At 46.4% G+C, this 23,371-nt stretch overlaps 2 protein-coding genes across 3 annotated transcripts; one reads left to right on the top strand and one right to left on the bottom strand.

Annotated features, from left to right (window-relative positions):
• Nucleotides 1-20,622: 20,622 nt before the first annotated feature.
• LOC128302162 (actin-related protein 2/3 complex subunit 4) lies at nt 20,623-21,603 on the top strand. Its single transcript, XM_053038917.1, has 3 exons — nt 20,623-20,658; nt 20,743-21,389; nt 21,463-21,603. Exon 2 carries the CDS (start codon nt 20,784-20,786, stop codon nt 21,288-21,290), a length of 507 nt encoding a protein of 168 aa, XP_052894877.1. The 5' UTR covers nt 20,623-20,658; nt 20,743-20,783; the 3' UTR covers nt 21,291-21,389; nt 21,463-21,603.
• Nucleotides 21,604-21,611: 8 nt separating this feature from the next.
• Nucleotides 21,612-22,863, bottom strand: LOC128302146 (ubiquitin fusion degradation protein 1 homolog). Of its 2 annotated transcripts, none has more exons than XM_053038904.1 (2): nt 22,746-22,821; nt 21,612-22,682 (listed from the first exon to the last, which is right to left on the bottom strand). In XM_053038904.1, the coding sequence occupies exons 1-2, from the start codon at nt 22,746-22,748 to the stop codon at nt 21,780-21,782; spliced, it is 906 nt and encodes a 301-aa protein (XP_052894864.1). In that variant the 5' UTR covers nt 22,749-22,821; the 3' UTR covers nt 21,612-21,779. The 2 variants fall into 2 exon arrangements, with proteins under 2 accessions (XP_052894864.1, XP_052894857.1); XM_053038897.1 differs by having other exon boundaries at nt 21,614-22,688; nt 22,746-22,863.
• Between the last annotated feature and the right edge of the window lie 508 nt (nt 22,864-23,371).

Raw genomic sequence — 23,371 nt, 5'->3', positions numbered from 1 at the left:
GCCAAGATATCTTCATCCACATGTAGGCCGTGTGAAAGTTTGAACGGGGCGGCGGCAAAGAATGGAAAATATTTATTGAAGAAATTTGTTATCTTAATTCCGTTCCGTTCCGTTCTTAATGGTGATTGAGTTCGGATTGCGTTTCCGGTCGGTGGTTTGGCCGAATCAAAACCGTTCAGCAGAAAGCGCCTTAATGAAAGTCAACACATTTACATTCGGGGGCGGGGGATATGTATATTGGGGCCGACCGTACACGCATGGCGCGGGGGAAAAAGGCGAAAGCACGTTCAATCATTTTAAGTTATGATGCAGTTAAATCCTTTGATTGCAAGATGGCAAGAAGGCGCTTAGTGGCGATAAGACGCTAACATATTTCTGCAATAAGAAGGAACTTTTTGCCGGCGTATCAGTTGTCGCTGGTGTCGCTTTGTGAGCAAAAAAAACGAGACGAAATACAATCCGTCCATTCGTTTCCGCTTCAACGCTTAACTTCAATACACGAAAAGTGCATCACAAGTGAGTGCATAATTCGAATCTCACCCACTGCAGTGCGACGTCAAGCGTTCTAGATGGAGATCTACCATCCACATCGTACCCATCTCGTTAACTGGCAGTCACGTTCCGTAGATCAAAGAAGTGGAGAAACGTTCGAATTTTCTGTGGACAAAAAAGGAAAAGCTTCCACACTTCAACCAACCCATCTACGATCAAATGATCAAATGATCCTTCTACAACTGAATGCCATTTGTGTCCAAAAAAAGAAAAACAGACACCTCCTTACAATAGGCTACGATCAAGCGCTTTCCATACCTTTTCACACCAAAGTGGCCATTTCTGGTTACGGCAAGAACAAAAAAAAAAGGTGTATAAATTGCCACCGAACCACCACACGCGGCCACAACGCGGTTCTCCCGCCCGGCGGCGGAAAACGGTATGAAAATGAACTGCACCGAAGGGATTCGAAGCTCTAAAATCCAATTTCCAGCAGCATAATTACACTATTACAAAGCTGTACGTACAACCTGCCTCCCCCCCTGTTGTTGTCCGACACCGTCCGCTTCTTCTATCTGTCCCGTCGGCTTTGAGTTACTTTTGGACATGGCAAATCTTTGCACACCGTCATTCCTGCCACTCTCAATCACCCCACTTTCCCAACCGTTACACACAATAACCTCATTTAATTAAACTTTTAATACTTTTCTTTTCCGTTTTTCGCGCTTCTGGTCGCTACGCCTCGGACGCTTTGGTGCAATGGCAGGACGCAGCAGTGTCACTTTCTTACTCACCCTTTGTCGTGGTGCTGGGTGGTTGATCGTGACGGTAAATTTTTCTTGCATCGAAGACACACCAAGAAGCGTCGCCTAGGACACGGGCGTCCTTTCAGTCCTTTCATTCTCGTTCGCTCACTTTCTCCTCGGGGACACAGTAAGTGACAAGGTAGGCAAACTCGTGCAAAACCCAGGGTTGCGCCTTGCCAGTCAAAGGCCTTTCCCGTGCTCCCGCGAGTCGGCCGCACTAGAAAGTATGAATCTGTTTCATTATTCAACGTAAACTACCACATTCCTTCACAAATGGAGTTTAACTTTCCGCTTAAAGTTCTGCGGCTTCTTTGCACCTCGTACCAAACTCGTACCACTCTCATTCGCGGGTACGCTCCGCTACCTGTTGTGCTGGCCGATGGAGGAGACCAACCCCAAAAAAAATGTATAACTTTCCGACAAACTTATAGTTTTCGGGCTTGAGCTGTTGCAGAGGAGCCTTTGGTTGATAAAAAATTAAAAACAGAAGAAACAAAAAAGCCAGAAATACCAATTCCCTAAGACGTTTTCTGCTTTCATTTAATTTCTCTCCGCCTGCGTCCCTGCCGTCCCCTCGACAGGAGCTAAATTTTTTCTTCTCGCAACACTACTAAACCATGCAGCGCTGGCTCCCCAAAGGCTACGAGACGGTTCGATTGTCAACCTGTCCCCGTCAAGCTAGCCGTTCAAGGCTTAAAGCTTGCCAGGATAATGACAACAACGACGACGGAAAACCAAAAAAAAAGGGAAGCTAAATCCATTTTTTGTTTTGCTTCTGCCCAATACATTCCCATTATCCTTCGTTAAGTTTGTGCATTCAATTCGTACCATTTTCGCTTACTTTTTGTGCAGCTTTCATTATTGGTGTGTGATGGGGTTTTTTTTTCTTCTTTGGGTAGCTGCTTTTCGTCATTAGCAAACACCGAACTCATTTTAGCGATACGAGCGCATGGCCGGTTCGTTTCGAAATGTTCGATAAGTTTTAAGCCAAATCCAATCTGCTCCCACCCCGTTCTATACGTGTATGGGCTGGGAGTGTTGGGAGAAGCTTACGGTGTATTTGCTAAGAAAATGATTTAAATTTACCACATACAGGCAGTCCCCGACATACATTATTGAAGAGGAACGCTATAATCCACGAGAGATCATTAGAGCCCCGATTATCCGGGTGTCTGATTATCCGTGCAACTCGGTAATGACAGTTCGAAAGGAAGTTTGACATATTCCCGCAACACCGTTGACGGTAGTATTGAAAGACCCAATTGCATATGATCAAATGAGCTCAAATTCTTAAAGTAAACTACAATTTATTTTGCAATAATAAAACACACGGAAAAAATAAATTATACGCTAAAAGAAGCCTTACCTATGACACAATATACGGTAATTATATCATATACAGAATATGAACCTATTATCCGTGTTATCCGATTATCCGGCAATCATCGATTCCTGATTAGCACGGATAATCGGTGTTCCACTGTAATATAAAGGACTTCCTTCTTTGATAGTAATACAGGCAGTCCCCGAGATACGCTATTATAGCGGACCGCTATAACCCGGGAAAAATCCGCGTAAGTCGAATCCTGGTGCAATTTCGTTTATACCTCAAAGTCACAGAGTCGACTTCCCTCTCTGCATTTGATTTATGCAACGGATCAGGCGATTTTTAGAAAGGTTCCATTAAAATAAGCTAAAAACAAATGTTTTATGTGACATAAAAGATACTTTCGACCAATTTTTCACCATTATGCTTAAATTTTTGTGCTATAAACTAGCTCAGCTGTCAAATTTCCAAAAACCGCGTATCTCCAAATCCGCGTATAAGAAGATCCGCGTATCTCGGGGACTGCCTGTATATTAATCTTCACGTATTTTTAGACAACATTTACGAAACTAAATATATTTTTTTAACCTTAATCAAAGTCACTTAACTACTGTGCTATAAACTAGCTTAGTTGTTCCTTAAAAAGGTGTATCTCCAAATCTTCGTGCATCTCGGGGACTTCCTCTACTGACCCGCAAAAAACAATGATAAAATGTTTTTATCTTCATTTTATTCCACTCACACACAGATTCATATCGTTCATTTCGCTGTAGAAATAAGAGCAATAATGATGTTGGAATGCAAAAATAGTTACTCTATGCGCAGTGGCATGTGGATCTGATGTTTTAAACGACTAAGCGAGAGCTTTAAATTCCTTTGGTTAGAAGTAGTTAATCTTATATACAACATCTCTTTCACACACTTCCACACGACCGAAGAATCTGGCTTTAAAATGGGACACCTGGGACATTAATTTTCTAATGAGTTATTTAGTTCTTTCATCTAGTCAGTCCCTTTTCGCATTCTTTAAATCGCGATAGGGCGCTTTCAGAGTCTGCCTTCTGACAGCTTTGCTCGTATCGATATACGTTTGAGAGATTGTCTGCTAGCAGCGGAAAAATGCATCCATTCACTGGGAGTGCCATCCATCTCTCTAATGAAGTACCCAATCCGGCCAAGCCTTTGCGTCTCAGGCCACCACCACCACCATGCAACGTATTGCAACGGAACTAGTTAGAGGTAAAAGTAGGTTTGCGTCGGGAGTTTTCTGCTAAAAGAGTACTCACTCGTCATTTGCCCTATGTTAAGAACATCCGTTGCAGCTTTCCATCCTTTGCCTCACCGAAACGCTCAACTCTTCCTTCCAAGAAACACGAGTTGGAAAGCGAATGGAACAAATTGAATTGTAAATGTGGGACAGAAGCAGTTCCACCGTCCACCTGCGGCATGTGGTTCCCGGATGCTTCACTCAAAAAGGGAGAATGATGACAGAGCAACAATGAACGGTATCGGTTGCATTGCCGTGGTGACATTCCGGGGATGGTTTCTCGATTTCTGGTCGACAGCGTTTGATATTGATCGTTATAAAGTGTATTGAAAGCGCACCGGTTGTAAGCGTGCGGCGATGATGGACGTTTGAAGGGGAATTGCCTCATCCGGCGGGTTGCAACTCTGCTTGTGTTAGAATGCTAGAAATACCATTCTTTGTCGATCTCTAAAGCACGAAAATCACCCATCCTGGAGTCCACCGCTGTCTTTCAGGTGCAGTCAGGCAACAATTCCTCTGCTTCCACCAACGAAAACATTATCCTCTGGTGGAAAAGCTAAAAACCGAACAAATTGAACGCGTGAGAAAATCGAAACGGTCCCACACGCCAATGGGGATGGGTGGTTTAGTTTTTCTTTGCACTAGACGTGTGCTGGCAGGGGGACGGACAGAAATCGATCGGAATCGTTGCATCTGTTAACGGACAGCATCGATAGCCGCCGACGCAGTTGGGGAATTGATGGTAACGAACAATCCATCCCCAATGCATCAAAGTGATTGGACCGTCCGATGTAACGATCGTACCCCGAGAGCGTTGCGAGAGAGCGGTGGAGGAAATGCTTGGGAAATATCGGCGAAGCTAAACCATTCCGCTTCACACGGTGCGGTTCAGTTTGACCGGAATAATAAGCGCAATTGTAATGTGCGAGCGCCGTGCATTCAACGCTAAAGCAAAGCATAAGCTTCCAATGGGAGCGTTGTAGCATTTGCTTGTTCGATCCGGAACAAATGTTTTCACAGTAAGCATTCGGTGGGAAACGTGTGGAAAATAGTACCCCGCGGGTGTGTGCTTCAATAGAATAATGTTCCAGCTGTCGAAAGCAACACATGGTAACGCGCAAATTGGCCTGGCTCTTGTCAATATATTTAGCGTGTGTGTGGTTGAATGCACATTCATTACCGCAGCGCTTAGGCGAGGACAAGTGTACAGTGAAAGCTTTTGTTAAAATAAAATCTGCCTCGCACGATCGTAATTCATATACAGGGCGGGACCAGTCGTACTGTTTGGTGGAAATAAACCGATTTTCGGATGGCTATTATGTTTACAAACACTTTACCCAGTTAAGCAGCAGGAAGGTACGTATTCCGACGTAAGATAAATCCTCAATAGCCATCTAACGCGCCAAGCAGTTCTTTGGCTCGACGTATAATATTAGGTTGGAGTAAAAGAATCCCCATTTATTATTTCAAAGTTCAATTGTAAGTTTCAAGGAGTTAAAACCTCAAATTTCCATCTGCAAGGTCTTGAATAAATCGAATGAAATCCACCCATTTCCGAAAGGAAATTTGATTCGGAATGGGAAATGGCTCAAATACGGTAATATTGTGCAAAAACGATCGTGATCAAAGGCCAAACAATTCGTGGAAAAGTGGACAAACCAGGACTAACAGCTAAAAATAGCTTCTACTGTGTAATTTCGAGGGGCTGGCAGGGAATATTTTCTTACAGATAGCTCCCGAATGGTCATACAATAAATTCAGATCTCTAATATCAACAATTGAAGCGTTCGCAGCTAGCGATTATTCAGAAAGGTCCAGAACTGTTCAACAAAAGAGGAATTGTTATCCATAAAAGAGGAAGCTTGTCAGAAATTTAGAGAACTTTGTTGGGCTATTTTAATCCATTCAAAATATATTCCAGACCTGGGACATTTTTCGCGCATTGCAAAACATCCTGTTTGCGATAAGAAATATCAAGATCAAGATCAAGTAATAATCGATTACTTTAGTTTTCCGCCAACAGATCAAGTCTGAGAGAGACTTCTGGAAGTTACCTTAAAAATGGCAACAAATTATGCAACATGTTTGACCCAAATCAGACGATTCGAACAACTCCAAATAAAATCATTTCTTGCACTCAAAAATAATGGATAACTTTTCCTCCAACCTAATCTAAATTTCATCATAAAAGACCTTCAAAAGCGGCGTTCGGTTGCCTCCTCCCACGTGGTGCGGTTTTTTGAAGGTCCGGTAAATTAGCAGTCGTTATCACGTTTTGCTAAGATGTGTTAAATGTGTAAGAAGTGTGTCGCTTTTGCCACCACCACCACCGGCACGAAGCGGCTGGGACAGGAAGCACTGATGTGACTAACAGTCCTTTTCAGGATAACCTACAAATTACCACCGCAAGTAGCCACTTTTGCCATGGCGTGGCACAAGAGAGTAAATATAAAGGCTTCTGTTCAACCGCAGGCTATGCCTGCAAACCGGCACATACCTCGCTTCCCCTCCCAATCGCGGCCCCTACTAAACAGCAGCAGCCCATTTGCACCATCTTATGTCCCGTGCACTTCACGGCGAGATAGTACGCTCGCTGGATTTAGTGCTGCGCCGCTATAAAAGCTTCATGTTCGGAGATGAATTAAGCTCTTTGCCAATTTTGTTTCTCTTCTATTGTTTTTTTTTTGTACCCGTCCCCAACTTCCCCACTTCCTTCCGATTCTGACCACCGACCGTCACTAGCACCCCAACCCGGGATTCAAGAGGGACCTCGGGGCAGCAGTTGCAATTGCTGCGCCACTGCACCAAGCCAAGCAACAGCAGCAGCAAAGCGCGCAAACGGTTTCGAAAACACTCGAAAACAATATATTTTCTCCCGCAAAAGCAAAACAAGTGGCGCAGGCAGGGAAAATGCAGCTAACTCGGCACGGAATCTGAAATGAAAGCGGAACCATCCTTCCGCTTGGGCTCGCTTCGCCGAAGTGACGATGGCCGTGACGATGGGACGCTGCAACGACTCGTGGTTTACATTCTATCAAGTGCACTTCAAGCCCGGTAAAGGATTCCAGAAACACAACGGATGCACAATCCTTGCGCTGTCCTTTTCGTCTGTCACGGCCAGAAGGGGACAGCAACAAAAAAGAGGGTGGGTACATACGTACTCCACGGCACGGAACAAACGCTGGAGCTTGCACTAATCGGAGACGACGTAATCGGAGTGAATCCTTTCGACGACTGCCCCGTGTGTGACTGACGACAGGCGACGCTGGCCAGGACAACTTGCTGACGATTGGATACAAATTGCTGATGCCAAACACTCTGCCCGCACGCTGAGCAAACGGTAGCAGAACAATGGACGAAATTGCATCCACGTCTCACCACGTCGCTAGCGTATCCTTTCCGCTTGTACGTGACGTGGGCCGGGCGGGAGGGACCTAGTCGAACGATTCCATGGATCAATGGTGCAGGCCCGAATTTCGTACCTCAAATGCTGTCCACCATTATCGCCACGCAAAGTGGCCACCCAAACGGGTAAACACTGACACATGGGATTAGTTTGTGTGAGGCATTCCCGTACGTTCCGCGTTCCGTTTGTGGTCTAATCGGTTCGGTTGTCTTTGCCGAGATTAAGGTACGGGTAATGCCACCAAAATTTTGAAATTTCCCACCGATGGCCAAAAAAATCTAAACAAAACCCGATCACACACATACGACGAAGGAACAACAGCGCGAGATCGATTCGATTACGACGTCGTCCAATCGGAATCCATTCGGAATCTCGGTCCCGGGTCCCGTTGGTGCTGTGGGACGGAATCGGTTCGCCCTTCCGGTGTGGTGCCCAATTCGTCCCTTAATTCTTCGATCGTATCGTACCTTCGCTGCGTTGTTCCTGACCCGGAACCGGAAAGGAGTTTTGAATGTGATTTGCCCAATCTCAAGCACGTTTGGCCATGGGCAGAAAAAGTGGTCGAGGAGGTTTTTGTTGTTTTTTTTCTTTTGCCATCTACCGGCCGCAACAAGGTTATTGTTTGCAGTGAACAATAAAATTCCTATCGATTCCATTTGGCCCTAGAAGCCCCCCGCTTTCACACAAAGCATCGGTGAATGTTCTTTTCATTGTTTTTCCTTTTTCTTTTTTTTGTTTCATCGTGTTGTCGTTGCAAACGCTCAATGATCCCTTTAGGTGGTGGTGGTCGTCCTCAGCAAACGTTCTTTGCGTCCTTGTCGGCACATGAATTGTAATCTCCGATTCGTGCAATTTTTATTGCAATCTAACCGAACACCGGTGTGCCACTTCATGACCATTGGATGAGCGTTTCGGCACACATGGACACCTTTGAAAAACACACATACACACACGCTACCGGACAGTTGGAAGCTGGGAAAGGATAACCGGTAAAGCATAACGGATGGGATAAAATAGTTTCAATTATTTATGTGCTCGCAGCGCAGCAGATAGTTGCAGAAAGTTACAACCAGAATGCTTAAACAATGGGTGAATGAAATGCTGCGTTCAATTTGGGGAACAATGAGCGCAAAGCACTAAGTGCAATTGCACCTTCAAAAACGCTTTCAAAAAAAGGTAGAACAAAGCAACCCGGCCACACCCGCCTAAATCCGTGAATATTGCATTACTTTTTGTGTTTAATTCCGCTCCAACTTTAATGGCCGGGAAGTGTGTGCTGTTTTTTTTTTGTTTCAAAGTCGTTTTGATAAAGAATTATAGTAAACAGGGGTTCAATTTTTAAAGCCACCCACCACCTTTTTCACCCATCGCAGAGAGATCAACTTGCGTGTATTGTCTAGCTTCCTGGTACCTGGCACATCTTTCCCGTTCCATTACCCTGTTGTTGCTAATGTAAGATTTTCCATTTCTATTGTTCTGCGTCTTGGGTTTTGGTGTATTTGCCCATTGTTTGCCAACTCTATTGGACTTTCCTTTAGTTCGGCTAGGGTTTTTCTGCTTTTTTTTGGTAAACTTCCTTCGACTACTGTTTCCAATTTTCCGGATTCCAGCTCCCTGCATGGTCCGGACCCTTCGGTGGCAGTGTGTTCCTTTACATGGCAACGTCCAGCGTCCTTTCATTTGTGGCCTCTCTTGATTTTCCTCCCCTTTTTTTCTATGCGCAAGGCAAGGCGTTTTGATCGTCCACATTCATAGGACCCACATGCTCCACAAATATCTGCGGGTGCGGGTGATATTTTTGCTCACTTTTACGTATTCTTCGGTTTGCCACACCGGTGCGGTTGTGTTCCTTCTGCAACAAAAAAAAGAAGGATAGGGATACCCTATTTTTGGTTCGTTATATTGCGACCCCCGGACCCGAATCTTCCGAACTAGACTCGAAGGTTCACTCGACGTTCCCGGTCCCCGGTGCACCGGTACTCAATCATTGATCATATGCGCATTCGATTATCTACTTTCCACCCATGTTGACCGTAACCAATACACTTCCCATTTCTGCGCTTTGATTCAATTCTTTCACCCCCATCATAGTGGGAGGGGGGGAGAAGGGCCCGAACACACAAAAAAAAACATATATTTGGAAGAAGTTTTGCTGCCGAACGGGCACACACTGACTAGTGCCATGCGGTTCCTGCCTTTGTTCGAACCTTGCTCCTCTCCAAACGGAGCACAAAAAAAAGACACGGCAGCAGAGCAAGCATTCCAAAATCCTTGCCACTTAGAGCTACGGCAAACTTCGCTAGGTAATGTGTGGCCGAGATGAAGCACATCACACGAATGGATGGGGTGAAAAAGAAATATATTTTTGCCTATATTTCCACATTCCACCATCTAAACCTCACGTTATGTGCGAGGCTCGTTCTAACCCCGGAATCAAAACAAAGAAGAACAAAAAAAAAAGACGAGCCGAGGAAAAAATCACAAAACTGTGCGAAAGATATTCTTAACACAGCGATTTCCAGATGATTTTCCGTAGACTTTTCATGCTCGGTTTTTCCTATTTTCCGGACCTGGACCCTCGTCCCTATATTTTATTCAACAGTGCGCAATTTTTGCTCTCCTTTTTTCTCCCCTTGAAGCCCAGCCAACAAAAAGGCTGCGCCACGTGGTCCAACCCGTTCCTTTTTTGGGGGGTTGAACTGTGCCGGGGGAGTGCGGTAAGATGAATGAAAAAAACAGGAGGGAACCCACGAAAACGACGATTTCTTTTGCAAAAGTTTAGCTACACTGTTCCCTTGGACCGAGGGGGAGGGAGGAAAACATGCGTCCTAGCCGTTACGTCTTGGATGCCGACCCGCGAAGCAAAACATTGTGTGCCGCATGGTATGATCTTCACCGGTAGCGTTTCTGCCGCCCCACAGTGACTCCTGCGTGTTATTGAGACAGAGGACGTGTTGTTGTACGTGTGCAGTGAAAGTATGTGTGCCTGTTTCGCTAGCTGACACACACCGGGCGCTGGGTGGCGTGCAGAACCCCCCATGGGATGGGCAGACTAAGACGTCTCGTTTCACCCACTTCCGTACCACAAGCGCGCCCTAAAAAGGTAGAAAAGGATTCGTTTTAAATATTTTATACGGCTTTTGGACTCTCCTCAATTTTGGCTCGGTTCGGTAATTGTGTGTGGTGAATTTCGCATCCGTTTTCCTTTCCTTTTGGTACATATATATTCCCCCTTTGCTCGTCTCTACTCTGACACGGGGCATCGGTAATCGCCCAATAGCTCTTGGGCACGGGGCCGTTCGGTCCTGGTTGATTTCATCTATTTATCATATTAGCCCATTTGAATATGTGAATGGTGGTGGTGGTGGTGTTTGCGGAATTGTTTGGGTCTAACTCACCCCGAGCTCTTCTCCTCCCGCATTCCCGCTCGCACGATTGCATACGGGACCTCGAAATGAAGTCCCTCCGGAGTGGGACGAACAATGATGTTGGAGGTATCGTAAAGATAAACGGCAATCGCGCACTCTTTCTGTCCCCGCGTGGGAAAATCTCATCATCGCAATGGGCCACACTAATAATTGCACGAAGCGCAAGTAAAGATTCGGTAACCTTGCCTGCTTGAGCTTGGAAAAAGGGTGGAAACAACCGTATTTTACCCCGTGGTTTTTGTTTCATTATTGAGCAACAAAACGGGAACCCCCGTTTTCCATTTCTTTGTTGCTGTTTAATAATTACTAATTCAGAACACGCGAATCGCCCGTGTTGCATCATTTAAATAACCATAATACAACGAATTCTCGCAAACACGCAAAAAGGGCACCGATCTGCTTTGATGGACTCTAAATGAGCTTTAAACAACAACACCAACGGCAAAATCTAAGCTCGTTCACACTGAGCTGCTCGGTATCGAAACAGTATCGTAAAATGAGTTAATTGAATACGACAATTCCTGGGGAAGCTGAAAGGAAATTTGAATCGTCAGACTTTGACTCTTCACATCCGACACCATGCCGTCCACCCGGCGACACTCGCTGTTTGGGGTCGTTCCCCCTGTTGAATGCCCTGCAACCAGGACCACTCCCATGGACTGGCACACCGTCAATCATGCTGCAGTATCGAGAGAGCAGTAACTAGTCTCCAGTAATACAAACCTCCCATGCCAGAAGCGAAACGAACGTGGACGCCGCCTGCCTTCCCCAAACCATCATCACCTGCCTGCCTTGTCAACCGGAAGATGTTTTTCGCTTTCCACAATACCGGCACAGCGCGGTCGGATGACGACTTCGAAACCCATAAAACCACTTCGAGGTGAAAGAAGAATCGCTTTCCCAACCGCAGACCGACCGGGGCTCATTCATTTTCAAACGAAAATGTGAACGAAACAAACGAATCCGAACGGAACCCCCCCTCCCCCCCTTTCCACAGCTCACATTTTGCTTAAGGAAATGAGAGGGAAGAGGTTGAAAGCGAGAGGGGGGGGAAGGAGAAGTATCCATTCGTGGGGTTCCTTTCTTTTCCCAGGAGGAAAGATGACACAAACAGAGGCAAAGCGCGCGCTCGATGGAACCACTCGACTGCGGGACAGAGGGACTTGCAGGTAGGGTGTGGTGATCGGGACGGGAGGATGCGCCCAGGACTAACGATGCTCCCTGTATCATTTTAAATAGATGAGCATGGAATTCCAATGAGATTTTTCACTCGGCTATGTTTCCGTTCGCTTCATCGCGCTTCCCATTGCACCCCGGAAGGGAAGGGGGAGTAAGGCGTCTTCTGCCCTGCCCAGCAAACCGTCTATTCTCTATTGCCCCGGCAATGTGCTGACGCCCTGGAATCGCACACAAAAGGAGAAAAGGAAGAAGATGTATCACTTACACTCTGTTTGTTTATGAAATTAGAGCTTTTATTTAGCTCCGGTACACTCCGGTTCCGGCTTTGTTCGCTTAACGTTCGGCCGTTTACGGCACAACACGATGGTGTTCATTTGCTATACTTTTTCCCTCGCCAAGGTCTTTCAGTAGTGCATTTCCGTGTTTATCGGCTCGAGGTTTGGTGGAGGAGCATCAGGATTAATTTTTCTCCAATATAACCTTGAAAGATGAAAATAAAAGATTATTATAAAAATCATTAAAAAACAGTACTAACAACTTTAAAATAAGTGTACTTTATACAGTTGAGCAACTTTGCAGAACTTTCGTATTTTACGCTCCATTTTGTACTTTGTTCTCGTACGATGTATTAAAAAAAAACCTTCATCAAACAAAGTAATTCCAATGCTTTGTTTTTACTGGCAGCTGCATGCCAACTGCAACAGAAGCCATCCATTGCAACTGTTCCGTGTCCCGGGGTAACGCATGGAACGTTGCATTACAGCAACGTCTGAACCTTGGTACTTGGAAAAATATAGTTTCCTTCCCGTGCGGAGGAAATGGACCCAATGCAACAGCGAAAAAAGTGCTTGAATTTCATTGTCCCCCATACACACAAGGCAGCTCTCGGTTCCAGAACCGCTACGGCAGCGAAAAGCGCACTACGTTGGTACGTTCGTCACAGCGCATTCCGTGCGGCGCACCCAACGGTGGCCACATTCTCTTGTCACCATTGTCATACCATATTCATTTCTCATCACTTTCCCCACGGTCCTTGGTTCGTAGCCTCTTCTGCTACCGCGGTACCGGCACCGTGTGTGTATTAAATGTTTACCAATGCAGTGATACACAGCACAGCGACCAGACCAGCAACCTCATCCGGTCGAGGAACGGGCGGGGACAAAGCTCGGGGTGGTCCCGGGTGTGGTTCATTCGGTCGAAAAAGGGAAGATTGTTGCAAATGATAATGAGGCGACGGGCATGGCATGTAAAATTGGAAGCGTTTGATGGTTTTCTTTTCCCTTCCTTCCTTTTTTTTTTTGTTTGTTGTCCCATTTTGGCGCGCTGCAACCGAGCGGGATCATTTTGCACATTCTGAGGATGCAATTTGAATTAGGGGTTTCTGACCGTTCTACGCGATGCAGCATGTTGCTCCAGCAAAATTGCCAACGATACGAAAGCGGAACGTTCGGAACGTAAAATTGCGCTCATTAGCTGCGGGATGCAAAGCTAATCAGAATGGCATCCTTCTTTTACCCATCCACCCCCCCGAGCAGCTCCCGGGTCAGCGCATTCTTTTGATCATGCTTTATGCCTCCCCACTAGTTGTAATCAGATAGTTCTCCCGGTCGGGAATGGTTGGGTGCAAGTCGTTCGACAAGCGCATCATTTTCCCCATGAATCACCTTTTTACGCCATCTTGCTGCAAACTGATAAACAGACACCAATTTTCCGAATTCGCATTACTGGAAGTGAAAGGAGGGAAAAACATTTTAAAAAAAGGTCAGCTAGAGTTACAGTTTGCAAAACAGAGTCTGGCCGTTACGGTGCCAGAGTTGAAATGTATAACCACAAGCTTACTTACCGGAAGCATCGGTTTAAATCGGAATATGAATTGGAAAACTCACTCCACCTGCTTCCTGCACAAACTGCACAACACACAGCAACATGCAGTAATTATTATATATCAAACCGCCTCTCATCCTCAGAAAAAAAAGGGTCAAGAACAACGCAAGGCCCGAAATGGCCACTGTGCGGAAAAAGTTTTCGCGCAATCTCGAGTTTTCCGTACCCCGTCGTGGAGGGGCCCGCGCGCCTTTAGCTTTGGCCACTCTCCTTTCCCCCAAACGTTTGTCCGCTTTGTGTGTTCCGTGCCAGGATAACGATGTTATTTTTTTTTGTATTTAATCCCTTCTAGCCAGTGCACCACGCCAGGGACGAAACAATCAAGCCACTTCCCGGCCAAATGGCGCTCTCCCTCCAAAACAAAACAAAAAAACACCCTGCACTTGTAGCAGCGCAACTTTGTTTGGCCGATTTTCGGACTTTTCTGTGCGAAGTGTGTGTGTATTAAGTGGGATGAACATCCTCCCCCCCTACCCCCTCATATGAGACCGGACTGACCAGAACCGGATGGAAGGACCCTTACAGTTTCAGCATTCGCAAAGAGATTGGTTCGTATAAAAATATCTGCTGTTTCCAGCGCTCCACCAGAACTCTTTCCGAGGCGAGTTTTGTTTTTTGTCCCGTTGCCTTGCATGCATTTTGATTTTATTTTAGATCTACAAATGAAAAGTTTTTCCCCCCTCCAATGCTGAAGCACCGGACGGACACATTCGTGCACTTGTTTACCCCTTAAAAAGAAAGGAAAGCAGCGAAGCGGAACATGCGGCTCGTGTGTGCCAGAACCTTGGCCAACCACTTGAGGCAGCATTCCAACGGAAAGAAGTGGTGAAAAACTGCTCCCACGGAAACGAAACGCTCAAGAACCTTAATTTGAAGCGAACGGCCCCGGTACCGGGTACGGCGATGGCGCACAACGGGTCGAAGGTCAGTACGTGCCCCAAACGGAGCGGAAGCGGTATCGATGTGGTCTGACGTGGCTTGCAGCAAAGGAAAGCATTAATAATAAAAACCAACATTCGGCTAATAGAACATGAGCTGCACATGAAATTCATCCGTTCGTCCGGTCCGCCCGCTCGGGGCGTTGGTAAAACCACATAACCTCAAACGAGAACCCACCCTCGTTCCCGCCGCCATCAGCTTGGAGATGGAGTGGGGGGCGCGTGTTATCGGATATATTGAAAAGTGTGCTTAAAATTGTAGTGAAACTTTTTTGCTAAATTAAATATGAATAAAGTTTTGTGCCTCTGCCCTTTCGAGAGAAGAGCCCTTTTGCGCCTGGGCGCCGTATGTGGGTAGCAACGGGAGAACCACCAACTGCCTGCCTGCCTGCCTGGGAAGATAAGAAACGGAAAGGGTTAGCAATAAATCACGATTCTGTTGGGTGTCGGTGGTCGGAACGGATATGATAACACACCATCAGAGCGGGTGGAGTTTGTTGTGTGAAGACGGGGGAGGATCGTCCAACTGCAATGCTAAACCATCTCATCACGTACGGACATAAGCTATGGTAATACACCATGAAACGAACATGACGTGACATCGAACCAATGGAGGTAGTACGGTAGACTGTTTTGATGCGCTGCGTAACAAACGCTTGCCATAATCTGCTTAAGAAGACCCGCCGCAAGAGAAGAATTTCGACCCTGGCCCCAGACTCGTTATAATTCAATCAACATTCGCAACACTTCGGAAGTCTTCGCGTCCAGCAAAGGTTTTAACAAACATAACTGACAACTTGATGGCATTAATCAAAGCAATCGAAGCAACCATCTCTGTGCCACCTTTCCCCCAACCTCACGCTGTAAATGCGGAAGAAAGGAATTCACCGCAGTAGTAGTAGCTGCTCGGTGCGGAATTCCAAAACTTTTCGATTGATTCGTTCCATTGCGAAAATTGACTGTCTGCCTGCCGGTTTCGCCCCAACGGCAACGGCCGCCGCACGGACTCCCGCAGGGTACGGTTGATTGGCGATAAGTGAGTGAGATTGAATGAGTACTAACTCTGGAAGTGTCGGTGAGGTGAAATATTTATTCTCTCTACCATATCCCACTGTTTCGCTAGTGACGCTACCGACGCGGCCTCGTTGGCCGCAAACCCTCCATCCATTCACTAAAAGCCACCAGCCGGCCTTCATCGGCTTTGCGATGAGCCCCGAACTGTGTGATCTACTACGGTGTGGACGGGGGCAAAACGGTGAAGTGAACATCAGCCAGCCGGTGCGAGCAGGCACAGACAGCGAGAGCACCACGGAATCCAATAACGGAAAGCAGGCTAAATGAACCATTTCCCTCAACGCACAGGGCCTATAAGCATCCCGTCACCATCGCATCACGGGCACCACACCGTGGCCTGTTTGTTTTCCGGCCACGCTCAGGCCCACCTCGCCCACCCGAAGCTGCGGGATAAAAAGCGTTTTCAATCAATCGTTTTATTGGCCTGTCGTGGTCGCTGCTCCCGGGTTTCCACGCAACTCGCACGATGTGTCCACGCCGATGTGGTCCGATCGGAGTAGAGCCCGCACTGCACGAACAATGTCAGAGAGCCAATCGGGGGGCAGCCGGGAAAACAAAGCCACGCCGTGGACTGCCGTGATTGGATTTTGATCGTCGTCTGTCAAGGCGAAGAGCCACACGCAAAGAAACCCACCGTAGACGGTGACGGTGTGTATAAAATATACAAAAATAACAACGAACAACCAGGACACGGGGTACTGCGCCATTGATAACTTCGTTGAACCAATTGATTTTCGAAAGCAAACATTACTCTCCAGTAGTCCAAGGGTTCCCACCTGCGTAATGTGCTTCACGGCCGGCCCAATGTGGCGGACAGTGTCACAAAATGTGGATGGCTTGACGCTACTGACAATGCAGCTGCTTTCAGTACTTCGATTGATTATTCATCAAGTCTTCGGTCTCTCGATCCGTGTTGACACGATTGCGTTCAATCTGCGTTCACAAAACCTCAAAGCTCCGGCAAAATCATATCGAAATCCCTTCGATCGGATACCCGGTTCTTGCACGTCCCGTTGCATGATTCCTTCGTGTGTGGTTTGTCCTAAGGCATGTTAACGTTAAGCTTCCTACATCTTCAAGTCGTCCCCGTGATCGACTCCATGCCAATGGCGCGCGCTACGTCGGAAGTGCCGGTGACCATGAAAAATTCATTCCTATTTGAAGCCCGAGTTTCAGTCAGGGTGTTTTCTCCTTGTGTTGCAGTGTTTTATTGCACCTATAAGGCGTAACATCTCCGGTTCCGGGTCGCACCAGGGCCATATTTAATATTCTGTCAGCAGGACCGCAAGCGATTCTACGAACAATCCGCAGAAATCCGACTCTAACCCTTGGCTTACAGGGCGGGGAAAGTTTCCACACACAGCATTCGTTCCACAACCCGGAATTGCGGCAGACATTCCTTTCCCTCGGGCGAGTTTGCTTGCGCCTCATTTGGTGCTTATGGGCACAGGACATAGGCGAAATGGCGCTCATCGCCCCCTCTCCTGTCGGGTCAATAATTCATCGCCCACAATTTACCGTAAATAATAGAAGCAATTAGGTAAGTTCGCCTATTGGCTAGATTAGCGAGTAGGATGAATAATGGAGGCCAAATTACAGAAGTCATCCCGGTACGTTTAGGGGAGGGAACCTCGGCAGAAACCTTCCCGGGGAAAAGAAAACTTTCCCCACAAAAGAGTTGTAACAAGGTGTATCTTCGGTTACACACATTAAAGGGAGGCATAATTTAATGGGATTTCGGGCTCTGAACTTACGACTTTTAGACATGGGGAAAAGGTCACAAAGCATGGCAAACCCTCAGACCATTGACAATTAATAAACACTTAGGCATTGTACATACCATGGCAACAACGTAAGCGTCACAATTACCGACTCATTATCGACCGAGGAGTCCGTCTGTTTTTGTCGGTCCCTTATTAAAAACCAAGACGTACCAAGAGAGTACAAATCTTTCTCGAAGGCGAATATAAAACGCTGTTTCAGTAGCAACACTTGACACGGGATAAAAGCACAACGAACAGCACAGGAAAATGCTGCGATAGGCTTCGGATTCCTCCCAACAGGTTGGAGAAACACAATCTACAGACGGAAATTATCAAGCAAATCCTCAGCCCCATGCTCTTATCGCATTGTTTCATTAGTTATGTAAATGGGAGGGAAAGATAAGCAAATGCTATTCGCCTAAGTGTTCCCACCGTGAACCGAGAAGTCTGTAAATGTAGACTCGAAATCGACTCGAAAGCGGCACCAGAAACGCCAAGAGCGTGTCCGGTTGCGGTACTGCGTGTGTTTGCTTGAAGAAGTCTGGCACGCGGTGCGCGAAAGCAAATGGAAATCTTCAGCTCCCATAATCCATTTAAAATCGGGCGCCAACGCCAAAACGGCCATCAAGCGTTGCTCTACCGGAAACGGAACACGGCGCGGGATCGGTACGTGTTTTTTCTCTGCTTCGGGCATGATTTGGTGTTTTCAGGCGTTTGTTTCTTGGTAAGTAATACATTCCTGCACCGTACCGAACCATCCACAGCTCGCTCGAGTAGAACTGACCAACAATTGAACGCTGGAACCAACGATTGTACCAGTTGGGATTTGGCACTAAGGAGGTAATATTCTTCTCTGTCTTCTTGAGTCTTCTTCGCTAAGATTACTTGTGAAATTACCGACGTTTTCTCGAGAACTCCTACCCTCATCTGCACGCTCTACTGTTTTAAGTTAATCAGTCGAACGGGACTGTAAAGACACGGTAAAAAGGACACACTGCCGTGAATGGATATAATCAGAAACATTTGTAGCACTTGCATCAGCTTCTAACAATAGCATGGCGAGATCGCACTTTTCTCCTGCGTGGCGTGGAATTCTCGTACCAGCCGTCCAACGGTATACGAACTTTTCAACCCAATGAACTAACCCGGCCTGGTTCTGGCCGGAATTTTGGCTATTAATATTCAAATTAAGCATTCTCCCACGGTCGATTGTGTTACTTGACTTTCCTGCTCCTTGCTTTGCAAACGTTCGCAACGGACGTCTACTACTAGCGCGGAACCTAAGAGAGCGGAAAAGATGGAATAATAATCATAAATTTGGAGCTTTTTTCCAACCCCCCTCCGGGCGCATCGGTTGACAGGAAGGAACGGAAATGGAATGAGCAGCGTGAGCAAAGCCGAAGCGCCAGCTGAGTTGCGTCCGGCAAAATATTTAAATGAAATGGCGTGTCAAAATCCGGATAAGAACCCTGCTCGGTTCGCATTTTGGTGCGTCCGGGTGGGCTGCAGACCGCCCGACCCAGAACCTGACGGCGGTGGTGAACGTTCATCCGCCGGACAGGTGGTATGGTTCGTCCTTCGTCAGCGTTGTTGACCGAGGTGGAAGGGAATCGTGACCCGCAATCCGTTCTTCCGGAGTATTTAAAGTGGCCTTGTTTTCATGCCGCTGCCCATCGCTTCTGTAAGGTTGCAGATTCATGGAAAACCGTATCAGTGTGAGTGTTTGTATGTGGGACCGTGTTTACTTTTCTGTTTGTCCAAACTAACTTACCTCCCGCGGCTAATGGTCATACCAATCTACGGGGTTGCTCGCACTCGTTCCACACAGACTACACAAACAACAGAAGCAGAAAGTCGAGCGTTCCGCTGCAAAGGTACCTGTGTCTTGCAGTTTTTAAACTACATCCTAGTCCTACGGTACTCTTTGCTACGGACTTCCGTTCGTATCAAATTCCAGCACCGCCCGTCCGTGCCACCATTCACGCGCGAAAAACTACGCGGAAAGGCACTTTCTCTTTTCATTTCACATCCCCTCAGCTCGTAAAAACGGGAATTTATGGTTGGGAACGTTGCTACAGCATTACTATTACTACAACTCTGCCCGTTCCCAGCAGGGGAAACGACAACCGCTTCACGCTTTTCTTGCGTCTTTCCAAATCCGGAGGTTCCGAGTGAAGAAAAAGTTACGCGAGTTTACCGGGTACTTTTTTGCACTCTTCCGCACCGTCGTAGGTTGCATCGTTCCAAAGGCCTTTTTACGGCCGATAGAGTTGTGTGGTACTCCATCCGTCCGATCTCGAGACAGCACTACTAACCTTCCGCTTAAAGCCACCAAGAAAAATGTAATTTGATTGTCCACTAGACGCGTGGTACGGGTACTGCAGATGCCGGGCAAGTAAAGTGAAAAGTTTTGCTTACTTACCCCTGCACATTCTAATGCACACTTTGATTGGAGGTTGAAGTTGGATAAGAAAAAACGCACTTCAGTACACTGGTTTTCACTTATTCCCAGGGGTTTAGTGTCGCACTACGCACTGTATCAAAGCTTTTCCGATTCGATGCATACTAGATAGGATGCACGAGGACCCTGTTTACCACATCAATTCATACTACATAAACTGTAAACACTAAAGCACTAATCGAGAGATCACTTTCGTTACGTTATCTGTTTTGCACAGGTTTTACACAAAGAAATTCACTACCGACGCGCATTTCTCACAATTTGTAAGACGCTTTTGTTTACTGCAAACTTTGCATGACACCGGAACTACTCCTTTCCTGTGCACGTGTTGGTGTGGTGGAACTGGCACGTTATTTTAAATTTAAAAAAATATAATCCGTGCATAAAACAAACCACAATAAAGGTTGCAATTAAAACAGAAATTAATGTTATGATTTTTCCTTATTATATTATGTTCATAAATGCCCTGAATTGGCTGATAATGCTTAATTTTCATATTTAATAAAAACGCAAAATGTCCATTGTCGGAATAAACGCCTCCCGATGTGACCGAAGCTGTCAACGCCGAACTGTCAGTTTACAGTACACGCACACATTCGCACATTCGTGTTTTTTATCTGGGCGGGTGTGAAAGTATGAAAAATATTCCCGATAAACACCAACATTCTGATTCATCATTATTTGTGTTTTCCCTCCATTCAAACACACGTTACGCAGGAAAAACTCCCAACGGCGTGTAAGAAACGGAAGCAGCAAACATGGCCGCAACGCTAAAGCCTTACCTGACCGCAGTTCGTCACACCCTCACGGCGGCAATGTGCCTAAGCAACTTTTCCTCCCAGGTGGTCGAACGGCACAACAAACCCGAAGTGGAGGTCCGCAGCAGCAAGGAACTTTTGCTGACCCCGGTTGTGATATCGCGTAACGAAAAGGAACGTGTTCTGATAGAAACGAGCGTCAATTCGGTGCGTATCAGCATCGCCGTCAAGCAGGCGGACGAGATTGAGAAGATCCTCTGCCACAAGTTCACCCGGTTCATGATGATGCGGGCAGAAAACTTCATCATCCTGCGGCGAAAACCGATCGACGGGTACGACATCAGCTTCCTCATCACGAACTTTCACACCGAGCAGATGTACAAGCACAAACTGGTAGACTTTGTTATCCACTTCATGGAGGAGATCGATAAGGAGATCAGCGAGATGAAATTGGCCGTCAATGCCCGGGCACGCATCTGTTCGGAGGAGTTCCTGAAGCGATTTTAGTTTCGCTGTTCAGTGGCTACATTCCAACTCGTCAACTACAAGTCCTCTCTCCTAGTTTCCCATTTTGCAATGTTCTTCTACCGTTCCAAATAAGTGAAGGTAAAAGCTCAGTCACACATTGCGCACATGGATTCATATTAATTGTGTACTCATTGTTTCCGTCTCGTTGTAGCATTTTTAGTTTCGCCGCAAACTAGCCAAACGTATTTAGAAGAAGGCGGCAATGAAACGTAGTATAAGTGAAACGTGTATTAGTCCATTCGGATCCTGTGTATCGAAGGGTATTACAACAAGAAGGAAACTCATCGTGAGGAGTCCCATCATCTAAAGGAGGTAAACGCGTATTTCATTGAGTTCATGATTTTATCTACCACAGGAATTTATAAGATCAGTTATGAAGAGACGGAAATATAAAGTTTGCAACACACGAAAAAACGTACAACACACGAGGGATCAGCCGTTCATTGATGTACTGGAGATCGTTCACGTCTATTTCCGATTTTTCTTCAAACTGCAGCCTTCACCTTGGAACTCTTGGAATTTGCTATCTTCCGATTTCGACTCGTTTTGATCCAACTTTCGCACACTGCGGTCGAACCTTAGCAATCCGTACGGGTGATCATAATCAGGGATGCCTCGTACATAAGCTTGTCTCTGCACCGGAGCAACATCATTCGTTCCGTTGTCCTTCTTCTTCTTGCCGTCCAACCTAGTGCCCTCGCCTTTGAACGCAACGAATCCAATCGGTTCGGGCATCAACTCAGTCGGGTCGATCGTCATGGGTTCTTCCTCTTTCTCCCTTCGTTCCGGTTCTGTGTAACCGATCGGCGGTGCAAACTCGACATTCATATCACATTCGATGATTGTTACGGCCGGGCCAGGTTTTGTCTCCAGCACGGATAGTTCGTACGTGGTATTGTTATAATTTATCGCAATAAGATCGCCCGTCGTTAGACAGGCAAAATTTCGCAGACAATTCTCGAGCACCGCTTTTGGGTTGGTAATGTCCAAGAATTCTACACTTTGCGGCTGGAACTTGGAATACGTTGCCACCGGTATGGAGACGCTCTCGATCTCCACAATGTCGCCCTGTTCCAGCGCCAGATTGTGCATCATCCAGTAGGGCATGTAGATTTTGCCTTCATCCGCCACAAACTCCAGCACACCTGCGTGTGTACTGCGATTGATCGAGCCGTTCGTGATCTTAAACAGCATCGGATACACCACATTCAACCGCGTCAGCTGGTCCAGGGCCGACGGTGGCATAATAATCTTGCCACCATTCTCTACATCCTGCCTTTCGTTGCCTGGCAGCATCGAGACTGAGTAGCATTTGTACGTCGTATTGAACGGGCGCGAATGGTCCGGAAACATCATGTTGAACCCGTTGAACTGAAACTACACCAATGTCCATGAACACGTACCCGTACCATTTACAATCCGCAGCACACTTACCATGTTGCACTAAATGTAGTAGGCGAGCAGAAGATGGTAAATAAGTGTGACGAAACTTCAGCGAATCCGTTTTTCAGCTGACAATGACGATGTTTGTTTTATGTTGTTTACAATTAATTTTTCCTTTGTGCAACGTCAAGTCGTCAGCACATCGGGATAAACGTCAGAACTAATTTGAAATTCGGCTGCGTCATTTTACAATCACTAGCGAACGCAGCCAACTATTCAAAACGGCAGTTACAAATGATGGTCGCAGCCAATTTCGACATTATTGAAAAAATATTTATATAGATTTTGATAATGTTGTGTAAGGTCAAATAATTTACTATTTGGGAGCTACTGTGTGTACTTCATTAGGAAGTAATCAGATGTTACGATGAAAACGATCCCGATTGAGATCCGTCGGCAGACAATCGCATATCCTGGGCATATCTGGAGGACCCATCAACGATATCACCTAATTCTGGGCTTATCACATCGCCTTTGTCCACGTGGAAAATGCATTTGTCTGGTTACTTTAATCCTAGCATTTAAAGTTTATAACAAAAAGATAATTTTCAAGAAATGCTAGTCATGTCAACGGGTGATATATTTATACGCTACTTTACTTTTCTTTCCGGTCAGAG

This window comes from Anopheles moucheti, chromosome 2 (genome assembly GCF_943734755.1).
Source record: "Anopheles moucheti chromosome 2, idAnoMoucSN_F20_07, whole genome shotgun sequence".
NCBI classification, from domain to species: domain Eukaryota; kingdom Metazoa; phylum Arthropoda; class Insecta; order Diptera; family Culicidae; genus Anopheles; species Anopheles moucheti.
Note: the sequence above shows the minus strand (reverse complement) of the source record. Positions and strands in the feature narration are given on the sequence as shown.